The following is a 14,376-nucleotide window of genomic DNA, read 5'->3' on the forward strand; positions in this document are numbered from 1 at the left end:
CCACAGCCTCAGACTCATCTTTCTCACTTACAAGAAACTCCTAATGCTTCCAGAAAATTGTATTTTCATTTAAAAAAACAAACCTAAAAATCCTCTTCACTCTTCATTTCAAGAAGCTCACACATGCAGAACAAGATGTGACTCTTTTGGTTTTAAATTGCTTTTATTTCAGGTGGAGAAAAACAGCAGTAAGAAAGTAACAAAATTAATATCTGCCTGAAAGAGCACAGGGCAAGTGTCACCCTGGGACCCAAAAAACTATCCAAAGAGAAAGGCTGATACATTTCAAAGATATGTCTGTATTGTGAGATGCTGAGACACTTGGAGCAGTGAATACCGATGCTGATAAAACCATGTGTAATAGCCTAATGCAGAGCAACTTACAGCTCATGTTTGAGTGCAGTGAGGCACATTACTTGGATGCAAAGCAGCAGGGAACAACCTGTTGGTCTTGCCTTGGAAGCAGTGGGTCTGTACACAGCCAGCACTGGGGCTGCAGCCTCCTCCTGGCTGCAAAGCAGCACCTGGTTGTGTAGACACATCTTTAGGTATATAAACATATTGGCTATATAGAAAAGTGGGAATCTCAGTGCCAAAGGCACACAGTCCATACCATTATATAAAAAGAGCCCCTGTAGGCTTTTAGTGAGACAGAACTCTTTACTTTCCAGAAAATGTTTTCCTAAGGCTTGACTAAATAGGCAAGGTGAAGTCTTGGCCTTCTTGACTTGAGACAAAGAGCCCATCCCTGGTGTTGCAGTGTCCGCTGGCCCTGGCAGTGGGAACCTGTGGCTGAACTCAGCTTTTCTTACCTTCTCACCTCCAAGTTGCCTTCTTGCTATGCCCTTCTGCCACCACATCCTCCCTCTGCCCACCCCAACCCTCCTTCTGCAGTTGGTCCAGACTCTAGGATTCCACCACAATCATACTCAAGTTGTTGCTGAAGAGGATCCTCCCGTCCTTCCTGCTGCTGCACTCGGGCTGGCAGAGAGCCTCCTGCAGCCGCCGCCTCAGCCCCGCCGGCGCCGTGCCCAGGAAGTTCTTTGTCCCTGTCAGGAAATCCATCATGCAGCCTCCAGCTGGGTCTCCCTCCACGAAGCACTGGGTGATATCCCAGTCCGAGGGGAACTCGTACACGCGGTACTCGACCCCCAGTCTCTGCAGAACGTCCGTGATGCCGTTGGAGGTGATGTAGTGGCCGCTGTCGGTGGGAGGCAAGCAGTGTCTGTACTTCTTCCATAAGCTGGCCCAGCCGCTGCTCTCTGCCAGAGGAGGAGGGAGGGTTACCCTTGCAAAGCCAAGGCAGTCAAATACCAGCTAATACAACTCATCAATGACTCTCAAACACTTCTTCGTTGCTGGCTCAGACACTGCCAGGAGCAGTAGAAGAGCTTTCCCCTTACTTGAGTCCACTTACACATGACTGTGCCTGGAGAGAGGAAAAACTGTCATCTCCCTCAGCCCTCCTTCTAAAACTCTCCTGTTTCAAAGAAACTCCAAGGAGATGGTCTCCAGCACTAGGTTTGCCCAAAAGCAGGAGTACACACAGATCTGGCAGTGCACTGAGCCTGCACATGCACGTTACCCATTCACTGCTTGGCAGTGAATGGCAGTGAAACTCAATTTTAGTAATACATCAGAGAATACATAACTGAAAAGGCAGTCCCAGCTAGCAAGGGAAACAGCCTACCAGTAATGCTAAAGGGAGTTCTATTGCTAAATGTAGGGAAGTGTGCTTTATCCACTGCACCACAAGGTGTGGATCTGTGAATGGGACACTGGGAAAAACACTTGTTTGAGGGGTTTTTTTTTCTAATTAAGTGCCATGCTGTTGGTCTTGGCATTGTCTGGGTCACTTCTTTGCATTGGGAAGTGCACTAAAGATAGGTCCTCCCAGAGCTCAGCTTGTACAGTGCCCATTCCACCATGAAGAATCAGTATCTACACTGTTCTGTAGCCAGTAATTTCACAGCAGGAGGTCTGTGTGAGTTAAAGAGCAATTAATCTGCTGCTTAAGCAAGGAAGCAAGAGCATGAGGGCTGCACCTATGCAGTCCCATCAGATGCTGGGGTCTGTGAAGCTAAGCCTAAGATCACTTGTTCCCTATGAAATACAGTGTTTGTTGAATTCATAAGCATTACTAAAAACCACGATGAATATTTGCAGTTCTTATACTTCAAAATAACACAAAGAAATGAAAAATAAAGGCCCCTCTTACCTGATAAAATGATGATCAGGAGTTTCCCATGGTGGTTGAGGCAGCTGTGGAAAAACTTGATAGTGTTGGGAATATCTTCCACACGATACAACATCTGGAAGTGACAGGAGTTACACACGGTTATTATTCCTCCTCCACAGTGCAATGGCCCTTCATAGGCTTAAACCCCTTTCTCTATAGAGTTAGTTCTTGTTTTAAATTACTTCCCAGTTGCCTTCCAGCCTATTCTGGCTCAGCACACGTGTTTAGTGATGCCTTATGGTACTGAGCATCACCAGCTCCTCACCAGCACCAGAAGCCTGGGGTCAGACCCAGGGACCCTCTGCTCAGCCTCAGTCACCAGCCTTTGCTCATTGCTCCCCTTCAAGCCCAGTGCAGTTTCATGGTTGGAAAATATGTACAGAGGGGAGTCCTTTGATTTCTGTGACAGGTTCTTATCGCCAAGAGCATTTCTCAGCCATGTCTGGGCCACAAGCAGGTTAGGTCTTTTCCAGACAGTGAGGAATTTGCACTAGGACAAAGCAGGGCTCGTCTCAAAGGCTGTCCTTGAGACTTGTAACTTAACCCTTGACCCAGCCAGCAACTCCCTGAAATCATTTCCAGCTGTGAAATCGGCTCTAATAAAATGAAAGCAAAATGAAACAAAAGAAAGATGAAACAAAAGCCAGTAAAGTGAGAGAATAACAGATTTTCACAGAACATAATTGTCACATTCAGCATCAGGGCCACCAATGTCAGAGACACAGCAGTGAAATCTCTGGCCCAGAACATGCCACAGGTGTTCCCTCACCGACCTATCCATTCAATGCCATCCAAACTGCTCTCATGTAGCAAAAAGCTTCTAGCCTTTTGCAGCAGCAAAGCATAATGTTTGTCCTCTAGGTGACAGTCTGAGACTTTTCCTATTCTATTATTCACCCTATGCAGTTAAAGCAGTAAAAAACAGAGACCAATATCAGGATGGGTGGGGAATGAGGTTTGGTGTTTGTAGAGCTCTGCAGAAGTTACCATTCATGGGAGAGCTGCGCTCTGCTCTGGTCCCCCTAATTTGATGGCTACAGTAGAAATGGAGCAGTTAGAGCTAGTCCTGCTATATTAAAGCAAAACTGCATTACCTGGATCATGTGGATGAAGTCGAATTTCTTACATGCACCTTTCTCTTTCACCTGTTGTTCATACTCCGAGGAAGTGAGCTGGTGCCAAATAAAAGAGACATTCTGCAGGTCTGGAGCTTGATTCACCAACTCTGTTTCAAAAAGTAGAAGAAAAAGATGAATTTCACCAACCAGAAACAACAAACCCCTCATCATTCCAACCGACAGTCCTCGCTATACCCCAGGCAGGCAGCTACTGCCTTACCTTTGTAAGCTGCCACGTGCTGTGGGTTGGGCTCTATGATTTCGTTGTCAATAAGGACCCCTGGGTGTGCAGCCTGCAGTATCCTGATCATTTTCAAATCCTGCTCACCTATTCAATAAACAACATGCATTACTTTGAAAGGTATATAAATGTGATGGAAGGATGCTGGGGCAGCTGCCAGCTCTGCTGTGGGAAATGCCCCCAAGCAGAAGTGAGGTTCTACCTTGCAGATAGTTTTGCCATGATATCTTTCTGCTCCAGGGGTCATATAGCTACAGATAAGACTAAGAACAAGGAAGAGATAAGCAACATCACAGGAACCTGCTAATGGCAACACTCTGGGTCATGGAACAAACAGGTCAAAGTAATCAAAGATCAATGTTTAAAAACCACAGCAAGCATCAGCTTTTGACAAAACATCACATTTGAATGGGTGCAAGGAAGTGACTGGCACAGCTGTGTAACTCCAGTGTGGCACAGGGTTACCCAGGCCTTAGGCACTGCCCCAGGGAGCTGAGGGCTGCTCTGCTGCCGATGTGACACAGCTCTGACATCCAGGGACCTGCATGGCAAGGGGAAAGACACTTTGGCTCACAACACCCTGCATCTTCCCTCTTCAGGGACCAGTCACATGTTCTCAGCTCTGGGTATCCACTAACTAGAAGTTACCATGGGGTATAAAGTAGAGGCTCAAATATGTGTGTGTAGGTGCCCTGAAAATTAAGCTCTTGGTGCTCCTCTGTTGCTTTTTAATCTCTGGAGAAGCAAGTGGTGGTCTGTCCTTCTGTCCTAGGAAATTTCCAGCCTCTTTGGAGGTGATGTAGGTCACTCATTTTCTCCCAGCAAGGCCACCAAGTGTACAAAGTCCATCTGGTTCATCTGGGACTGTGGAAATAAACAGCAGAGGTGACCACCTTGGGTGGACCTCTGCAAGGATTCTGTCTGTAGATGATGGTGAGGCCTAAAAATAATCCTACCCTTGAAATGTCACACACAGAGGTCTTGATACAAGATACTGCATCCTCCCTAGCCTTTCAGCTGGTGCACCAGCTATGAGAAAAGTCGTCATCTTTGGCAAGCATTGCAGTAAGTAGAATTCAAGGAGAGAAATATCAGCCATGCCAGCACTACAGGGGCATCTGAGGAAGGATGAGTCCTTTGAAATTGGAGAAAAACATCCAAGACCCCTGAGGAATGCAGTGGCAGCAGCCAAAAGCACGAGGAAAGAGGCCACGGCTGCACCCATTGAAGGTGAGTGCATAGGCTAATATTGTTGGCAGGAAGGAAGATCCCTGTAGCAAGCAACTGAATCACTGTAGACAGTCATAAATGCCAGTCAGTGTGTGCCTGGGGTGAGGAGCACCAGCAATTAGAGGCACTGACGTGAGATCCCTGCAGGCTCAGGGCAGAGCGTCGCTGTCCCATGCCCTGGAGACACATGTGAAGGCAAATTATAGAATCATAGAACCATCTTGGTTGGAAAAGATGTTTAAGCTCATCAAGTCCAACCACTAACCTCACACTGCCGAGCCTGTCACTAAGATATGACCCTCAGCAGCTCACCTATGCATCTTTTCAGTATCTCCAGGGATGAGGACTCCACCATCTCCCTGAGCAGCCTGTGCCAGTGTCTAAGAACCCTCTCAGTGAAAAAGTTCTTCCTAGTCTCCAATCTAAACCTTCCCTGGCACAACTTGAGGCCATTTCCTCTTATCCTGTCGCTTGTTACTTGGGAGAAGAGACTGACCCTCACTTCACTACAATAGATACTTTAAAAGCTGTTTGGGCTTTTTTTTCCACTCCATTTCTGTAAAATGCCCTAATCCACTCTTTGCAAGAGCAGGAAATATCCTCAACTAGAGTGTCTGCAAAAACAGTGAAACACAAAAAAGAGCAGCAAAATACAGTGCTTGAGAGCAGGAATTTCTGTGTTCCAACTCACACTGCTAGCCACAACCCTTCAGCAGTAACCACAGCAAGGTTGGAACAGGGGTGAAATCCCCCTGCAAAGAGCAGTCTGTGCTGGCACTGGCTGGGACCTTACTGCCCAAGGAGTTAAACTGGCCATGGGAAAACACAGGGGGAATGAGAAAATGCAATCTGGACCTGCCAACAGTCTTTTAGGCTCTGGAGTTGGTCACTAATCCCCATTAATATTTTCATCAACTAAACTAATTCTGGGGGCTCTGTGAAATCAGAGTCCAAGGCTGGAAAGGTCAGGGATCAGATATAACCTTTTGCTCGATGCCACACTCACTCACTCCCCTGCCCTGCCACAGAAGTTCAGCTCCTGGAGCTGTGGGCAAACTGAGGGAGCGTGAGCCTGGACCCCTGTCCCATCAATGAAAGGGGCAGCCACCCAGGAAACTCAGGCAACTTTAGAGTTTTTACTTTTCCATTAAAACATCTTCTGAAGAGGAAATAAGAAAAAATGAGGACAGTGCCAAAAGTTCATTTTTCCCTTGTGTCTCCTCAAAGTCAGGATTTTGGTTTTATGTTACTCAATGAAAACAGAGTGTAATTGAGAACTGAACACTTTCCTCCTGATTGCTTTCTCTTATGCTCCAACATATTCCCAACTGGGGAAAACAATTCAATGCTATTTTTTTTATCTTGCCGGCTAACAAGTCAAAAAAGGGAAAAAAAACCCCAAAAAGTGAGACAAATACTTTCATTTGAAAGTATTAACACTTAAAATTCAGCTGAAAATCCTTCTTAAAGCAAAGGCAAACTCTGACAAATGGAACTGCCACTACTTTTTATCTTCTCCCATTTTCTTGAGGAGCAAAGTTGGCTGCTTCACCACTTTTTTTTCCCTCTGTCTGCTTTGTTTTTTTCCAAAACACAAATGCATTTAGAAGAGATTTAAAGCTGTTTTTCCAAAAGATGGGTGTCTCTCTGGAGGTAGGTATCATTTGCAGTTAAACTCTACTTGTCACTGGATAAAAGCATGGTAGGAACAAAGAAACATCTCTTGAAACAGCTGATATAGTCCCATGTTAATTGTTGTGGCCAACTGGTTTTGTACCACCTGGAGCAGAATGTTGCCCAGCTTTGACTTCTAGGATCCCTAACTCAAAGCAAAAAGAGAGATCCCTTCAGGTGGGATAGTCCAAGACAGGACTTTGAGTTGAACCAGCCTCTTGGATGTGTCTGTCTGATGAGGTTTGAAGGTGCTCTTACACCTAACCTAGAGCAAGACTCCTTGCTTTGAGACATCAGGTGAGACACATGAAGAGGCAGAGACTAAGCTAAAAACCATTGCACTCATGTCATTTCTTGGACAGATGTGAGAAGCAGAACTTCAGAAGGGAAATGGGGAAGGAAAGAAGGGAGGGAGCATCACTCTGGACCCAGCTCCACTCCCCATTTGCCATTCTTGGCTTCAATGAGAAACATTCTTATTAACACCCCAGTTTATGCCCGTTGCTCAGGATTTCAATATCACTTTCTGCTACCCATGGGGACCCCCCATCCCCTCCCCAACATCAGCAGTGCCCCAAAGCCCCTTACCTGTGCCACTTCCAATGCCCAGAACATTGATAGTCGATTTTCCATTGCCGAGACTGAAACGATAAGTACATGTTACTTACCCACACCATGTCTCAGGACTTCAAGTTTTAATTCTAGTACCTTGGATACCACATTGGCCCAGAAATGTTCATGTTTTGCCTCATGAATTGGGATAGAAATCTGAGCATCCCTTTGGAGCCCAGCCATAACCAGTTGCCTGGTGGGAGTCAGCCCCGTATTAGCCAGCTCATATTTCAAAGTACAGTAGGCTTCAGGATATAGTGTTTCTCATCCTTTGCCAGAGACTCTTCTTCAAGCTGTGTCTGGCACCATGCAAAAAGGCCTGGGGGAACCCCAAGGCAAAGGGTTCCCTTTGGGGGCAGTGGGGCTGTGCCTGGCTGGATGGGATGCAGGGACAAGGTGAGCTGGGGTGAAACCTCTACACCCTCAGGAGACAAGTTTGGCTTTCCAATATTGCATATAAATACCCAGAAAAATGTAAAAAATCAGGCTGTTCAGGTGACTGGCAATCCTCTCTTTCCAGCATGAATCTTGGTTTGAAACTGGGATGGAAGATCAGAACCTTACATCATTTTTATCTCACTAAAATCACTTTTTGAAAAGCCAGACCCCCCACCCCTCCATTCCCCCATGATGTGGTTCCTAGCAGAACGTTTACTAACAGCCTGGCTTGAGAATGAGGAGCCCAGACATGAGCTGCCTGGCTGCTCTGACATGCTTTATGGCCTTATTCTGCTCTCAGGCATGAACTGTGCAGGAGGACCTGAGTTTCCTGTACACAGTCTCAGGAATCACCATAGCAATGATTCAAGAAGAGGGGAATGAGTAGTAAATGCTGGAGCCTTAGCCATGATAAGGGTCAAAACCCTGTGTCAGACCCACAATCAGCATCATAGGAAGGCACAGTATTTTGCATCATTTAAAATTCCAAGTACCAATTTTTTAAGTAACATTAAGTATCATTTTTAATTCTTATTTTGTTTCTTATTTCTTTATCTACATCTGATCTGGAGAATAAAAAATTGCCTGCCTAGATTTTTTTTCTCAATGGAGAACACAGTTTCTGTAGCATTCAAATATTACCCAGACTTGAAAGAGATTTCTCATGGTTTGGAACTAAGCTGTTCTAAAACTATCTGCAGTCATCCAGGCTTAATGCATTACATCAATACTTCACAAAACTGATTATCATTTGATGCTTAAGCAATGCAAATCGACTTAGGATGGAAATAAGGAAGTCTTAGGAGATTGAGAAAACCAACAATTAGTCACTAGAAGAGAATTAGAGATGTGGTTTTGTTGAGGCTGAAGGATGAAGTCCCAAAAGCAGGGTGAGAGCACAAGAGAGCTTTCTTTTGAAACAAACAAACAAAGCACCCCAGCCTTTAATCCTTGGATAATCAGCTAATGAAAAGAGATGGACATGGAAATGAGGTCTTGATTCTTTCCTTAACGTGAGCTGAGAGGCAGCACAGTGTATTAATTGAAACAGCACATATTCTGGAGTCAATAAACAGAATATCCTCAAAACTGCTATTAGGGGGCTTAAAACTGAAACACTTTAAAAGTTCACTCCTGCCCCAGAAAATCCTTCAATGTTTGCTGACCCTTGCATGCAGGTTGCCCTCCCAGGATAACAGATGGTTTTCCCACCTTGGTGGGAGCACTCCTTACCCAGCCATGATGCTGGGCATTTCTTCCCTGTTGAATTGGTCCATGCACTGGTGCTCTGTCGAATGATCCAAAAAGGATTTAAAGGCCTCTACATACTCCTCAGCTGTGAGACTTCTCATGGGAGGGATCACATACAGCTCTTGAGAAAGAAACACAAACCATGTGTTAGTGGTTTCAAGGCAAATGAAGGATCAAAGCACTTACCTGGTGGAAGAAACCTAACCCAATAGAAGGCAGAGGTGTGGGAAGATGGCACGGAGGATGCATGGCTCAGGAGCCATCCATGCAGGGCTCATGAGAACACTTTCCAACCTGTTCATGCTCAGGGTTTGAAAATTATTCTTAGATGCCCTTTGACATCAGCATATTTGTTAAGTGCCTTGCTACTACAAGTCAGCCTGGGGAAAACGACTCCAAAATGTTTAGCCAGTTATGGGGCATTTGGTTTGCAGAAAGGGAGCTAATCAGTGTTTCTCTGGAGGATTCAAGGCAAGAAGGTGAAAGGAATCACAGAGCAGGTCCACACCTGGAGGGGCTGCTGCTCATGCAGCTGCTGGACAGTGTAACTGAAATCATCAGCTCTTGCCACGCTTGTTAGGGGTGATGCAACACAAACCCTGCCAACTGCAACTAAAGCAAAAGTAGTCAGCCCTGTGTACTTCATTTCTGACTCTTGCTGGCATGGGATCACAATCCACCGTCACAGAGTGTGGATGCCCTGCTGGGAACTGCAGCTCATGGCCAGGAAGGCAACTGATGGTAAAAGCATTTCATCTGAACAGGCTCATGCTCAAATGTGGGTGGCTGAGACCCAGATTTCTAGCTCTGAAACAACACCCAGGGCTATTCCAGGTGTTGCAGGCAACTGCTGCAAAAGCTTGCTTTCCTGATGTCACATCCCAATAACAGCACTGCTGCCAGGACATGAGCTTTGGCCAGCTGCTTGAGTCTGAGTAGCAACGATGAGACTAAGACTTGAGGCTCTGAAGAGGATGCCAAGCAGCTGAGTACTGGCTCTGGGGTCCATCTCAGAGAGAGGGCTGCAGCAGGAGGGCAATTGTGGTGGCAGCCTCAAGGTGCGATATCAGCATTGGTAAAGTAGCTTTTAATAGGGAAAAAACCCCCACTTTTCCTCCTCAATGAAATGAGGATGGAGGACAGGACTCAGCAGAACATCTTCATCCTCATTTTGCCTTTTGAAGAGCTGCTTATTTATCATCTGCTTTTAGTTGTCACCAGTAATAAAGCTATGAATGTCTCATACAGGACTGCACAAGCTTAGATTGAATGCCTGTGCTGTTTCCAAAGCCACATGTCATTGACATCTGTGTTTCTGGCAGGTGTGGATGGAGACCCTATGTCCAGCCCTAGGGGAGGTAAAGCTACAAATATCCATTCTCAACACTTTGAACTGTGCCCTAACAAACCTGAAATCACCTGGAATGCAGTTTACTGTCCTGGTTTGGTTTTGGGCTTGTTGTTTTGATTTTTCTTTCAAACAATCTTAGACTAGATGATCTCTAAAGGTCCCTTCCAACCCCTACCAATCTCTAATTCTATGAATTAAGCCATGTTGGTAGTGATAGCAAGTTGAGTGGGCATTTTACTCATCAAGCTTTGTGGGGTTTTTTTCTCCCAAATACCTGAATTATCGTGTGGAGCTGTCAGAATCTCTGCTTCAAAGTTCATGCTGGGGAACCTATTCCTGCAAGGAAAGTATAGCACTTCAGTTATTTGAAGAACCTGCACGCTTTTTTTTTGAAGCTGCATTGAAAATGCAGAGCAAAAGGAAGATGCTCCAGGACAACTTTTCCTCGCCTGATAATCCATGCTATTTGTTCTCTTTTACTAGGCTGAAGGAAGGCAAACCCTCTCTGTTAGCTGATCAAACACAAGTGTCAGCAACGAGCTGGCCACCTGCACCAGTGTCTGAGGGGTGTTGGGGAAGATTCTCCTGCCTCTGAATAATCATTAACCAGGCAATATAATGGAAGTCTTTAGACTAACTAGTATTAACACTGTGAATCTTCTAACCATGAATGGAGTAGAAGAAACAGCAGTGAAATTAAGGTAAGTCTATAGAGAGCTTCAGCATCTGAGGTACTAAAAGATCTGCTTGACTCAGTGTTTCAGGGACCTTTTTGCTTTGCTTTTTATTGGTTTTTTTTTAACTTCACACTTTCCTGGCTGCAAATATTTCATTGAGTAACTTGTAGAAGGTAGAGGACTCAAGGCTAAAAGTCAAAGAAGTCAATTGACCATAAGCATTTTGGTTTAGTCACATGTTTTCATACTTGATTTAGGGTGGGGTTTTTTTTGTGAGGACTTCCAGCAATTAAGTCACATCTTCATTTTCCTTTGACAACCTGCCTCATCTATAAAACAGGGCTGAGGTGCCACTAGAAAAAGAAAGCGCTGAAACTGGATCAAGGACCTCACTTCTGCAAATGAAGTGTTGGGGTGAGGCTGACGTTCCACTATTGAGATGCACAGCAAGACTTAGGGGTGATAATCCTGCACAACCTGGCTTTACACACATTGCTGCTCCCAAAGCTCTGCTGTCAAAAAATGCTTCATGACAAGCAGTCTGCAACAACAGCAAGTAGCCCCCATGTACGCTGTGCTAGGGAAAAAATTCCTAGCTGAATAAGAAACAAGCTAGAAGGTGGGAAAAGAAGGAAGGGAGTCTTACAGTGAGGCTTTGAGATACAAACGTGTAATGACTGTCTTAGCAGGTAGCAAGGAAGTGGCCACATGTTCAAATAACACACTGCCTTGGCTGATGAAGGCAAGAAAAGGTTAAGATGTCCCAGAAGGTTCAGAGACGTTGGAGTGCTGCCAGAGTCCTGCAAGACCGCTCAATTCCATCTGAGTTCACTGCCAACGTAACGTACCTGGCTCCCACAAGGTACATCAAACATCTCAGTTCCACCACCTTGACCTCATTTCTCCCCAGAAAACACCTCACTGAAGTTCAGCAGACACAAGCCTGAGCTCAGCCCACCTCCATAAGCTCCAGCTTGGCTGCAGGCCAGTCCCTCCAATTTCTACTCAACCCTCTGACCTCGTCCATCTCTGCCTGTCAAAACAGAGGACTATTTTGTCCTCTCAGCTGGCTGAACCGAGCAAGATGGTTTTCAGAATAAATCTCTCACTAAAATGCCAAGGGGTAGCATGGCTTCCCCTGCACAGAAAGGAACAGCTCCCAGGGTCTTGGGAGACAAACTCCATTTCTGACCGGTCAAGTGTTTCCAGCCATCCCAGGACACCTGCCAGGTGACCTGGACAGACTGTGACACAAGTATTCACCAAGACGGAGGATGCCAAGATACTTCTTCCACCAAGACTTTTGCTATTTTTCCCCAGGCAGGGTTTCTAAAACTGATTAACACTTGATGCTGGGAAAGTGAAAGAGGCTTAATTATTGCAAACAAACAAACAGACTTGCTTTAAAATCTGGTGTGAGATCTAGCCCAGATCTGAAAATAGAGTGCAAAACTCTGGGCTGGTGCTGCCCATCCCAGGACCCTAATGCCCAACAGCAGAAGCGAAGCAGTGGATGCCAGGGAGCAGGATGCTCGTGGGCAGCTGGTCCTGCCACAGCTCCCAGCCAAGTCAGAGCTTGCCGTCATCAAGGTTAAACCTCTTTCCCTCCATGAACTGAGCAGGTTGCAGTACGGACTGCAAGTGCAAGGCACAGAGGGAATTCAGTGTCACGTTGAGCGATGCAGTCAAAAAAGCCATTCAATTCAAGATGTTTCTAGCAACACAAATCACAAGGCTGTTTTCATCACCCATAAATTCCTTACACAGAAGCTTAGGCTGCTAAGGAGCCTCACAAAAGCAAGCTCAGCCCCCGTCCCTCCCAGAACACAGGCTCATCTGCTGCTGCTCCCACATTACACACACATCCAGAGGCAGAGGGCAGCGGGGCCTGGCTCCACTGGGGAAACGTGCCCCCTTCCAAAATCCACGTACCTCTTCATCTCCGGGGCCAGGTCCATGGCCGGGGCAGGTGCTGTGCCGGGGGCTAGCGAGGTGCCTGGCCGCTACAGCAGCATGTCCGCTGGCCGCCCCGCTCCGCGGCAGCCGCCCGCCCGGCTGCCAGGCCACAGTAACCCCGCCGGCACCTGTTGGGACAGGCAGCGTCACTGGAGTGGGAAGGGGAAACCCGAGCCCCCGGGGGGAAGGAGCGAGGGGCCAAGGCGGGCGATGCGCGAGGCCTGACGTCCGCGGGGCTGTCCTCATCTCACAGAGCGGCGCTGCTTCAAGGGCATAAAAACATAAAGGCACAGATTGAGGCTTCCGAAGCTTTGAAACCTGAGTGGAAGGGGTGAAGAGGTGGTAGCTGTTGCCAGGCAAACCCAGGGGCTGTTTCTGCTTTGTAACCTGCTTTGAATCCTGTCTCTCCTGCCCAGACTGGAAGCTTTCCTGCTTCCTTGCTGTGCCACTGCCTGATGAATGGACCGAGGGATTCACTGGTGTATCCCCGCTTTCCCTGGAGGCAAGAGAGACTTGCTGGCTGCCCGGAGACCTGAACAAATCATTTGAACTTGTCTGACTCACAGAACGGTGAGGGTTGGCTAACACAGGTTTCCCTCAATCTGGGGATACAGGAGTGTGTCCAGGCAGGTTTGGAAGCCTCCAGAGAAGGAGCCTCCACACCCTCCCTGGGCAGCCTGTGCCAGGGCTCCCTCACCTCAACAGCAAAGATGTTTCTCCTCGTGTTCTAAATGGAACTTCCTTTGTTCCAGCTCGTGCCTGTTACTCCTTGTCCTGTCACTGAGCACTACAGAAAAAAGTCTGGCCCCATTCTCTCAACACTCTCCCTTTAGGGATTTATAAAGATTTATAAGGTCCCCTTTCAGTCTTCTCCCAGCTAAACAGCCTCAGGTCGCTCAGCCTTTCTTTGTGAAACAGATGTTCCAGGCCTCTAATCACCTTGGTAGCCCTTTCTTTTGGGGGAAATGGGGCATAAAAGCATCCCCTGCCAGCAGACACCGCAGTCCCACAGGCAGCCTGGTATCGCTGCCCCTATCCCTGACATTGTGAGGAGAGAGGCAGCTGGGGCAGAGGCAGTGAGCCCAGGCTGCTCACACTCTGCTTGCTGAGCCATGGGGACTAGAAAACAAGGCAACATTTTTGGAAGGAGAGATGGTCAAGTCAGAGGTGGCTGGAGGTCACCCAGGATGGGATGGCACAACACAAATGCAGTGGTCGCTCTTATAAATACAGAAAATCCTGGGTGCTCCAGGTACCTGGATTCAGCCTTGAGACTGAGGCTTCTTTTGACTGAAATCTCCACTCCCTTTTTCTAGAGGCAACGGGCAGAACAGATTTAGCAGATGACAAACAAAACCTCATCCCTTGCTAAGAGTCCTCCCTCAAAACACCACCTGCCCCACATTGTTTCCAAAGGCCAGGGATCCCCCTCTCGGGTGGGGACATTTCACCATCAAGTGACTTGCCTTGGTTTATACTAGAATTGGCTTCCAAATGAATTTAAGCCATCTGCACCCCAAGGCAAGTCTGCAGCAGCAGGTGATGCTAGAAACAGCCACAGCACTGCTCTCAACCAGAATGTTCCCATC

The 14,376-nt window shown here is 46.9% G+C and overlaps 1 protein-coding gene across 1 annotated transcript; it reads right to left on the minus strand.

Annotated features, from left to right (window-relative positions):
• Nucleotides 1–906: 906 nt before the first annotated feature.
• On the minus strand, nucleotides 907–13,025 carry LOC104551129 (carnosine N-methyltransferase 2). The gene is made up of 8 exons (XM_062005120.1): nucleotides 12,764–13,025; nucleotides 10,429–10,490; nucleotides 8,786–8,924; nucleotides 7,091–7,143; nucleotides 3,578–3,685; nucleotides 3,334–3,464; nucleotides 2,219–2,312; nucleotides 907–1,262 (listed from the first exon to the last, which is right to left on the minus strand). Exons 1-8 carry the CDS (start codon nucleotides 12,787–12,789, stop codon nucleotides 907–909), a joined length of 969 nt encoding a protein of 322 aa, XP_061861104.1. The 5' UTR covers nucleotides 12,790–13,025.
• Between the last annotated feature and the right edge of the window lie 1,351 nt (nucleotides 13,026–14,376).

The sequence above is a fragment of the Colius striatus genome, chromosome 11 (genome assembly GCF_028858725.1).
Source record: "Colius striatus isolate bColStr4 chromosome 11, bColStr4.1.hap1, whole genome shotgun sequence".
In the NCBI taxonomy this organism is placed as follows: domain Eukaryota; kingdom Metazoa; phylum Chordata; class Aves; order Coliiformes; family Coliidae; genus Colius; species Colius striatus.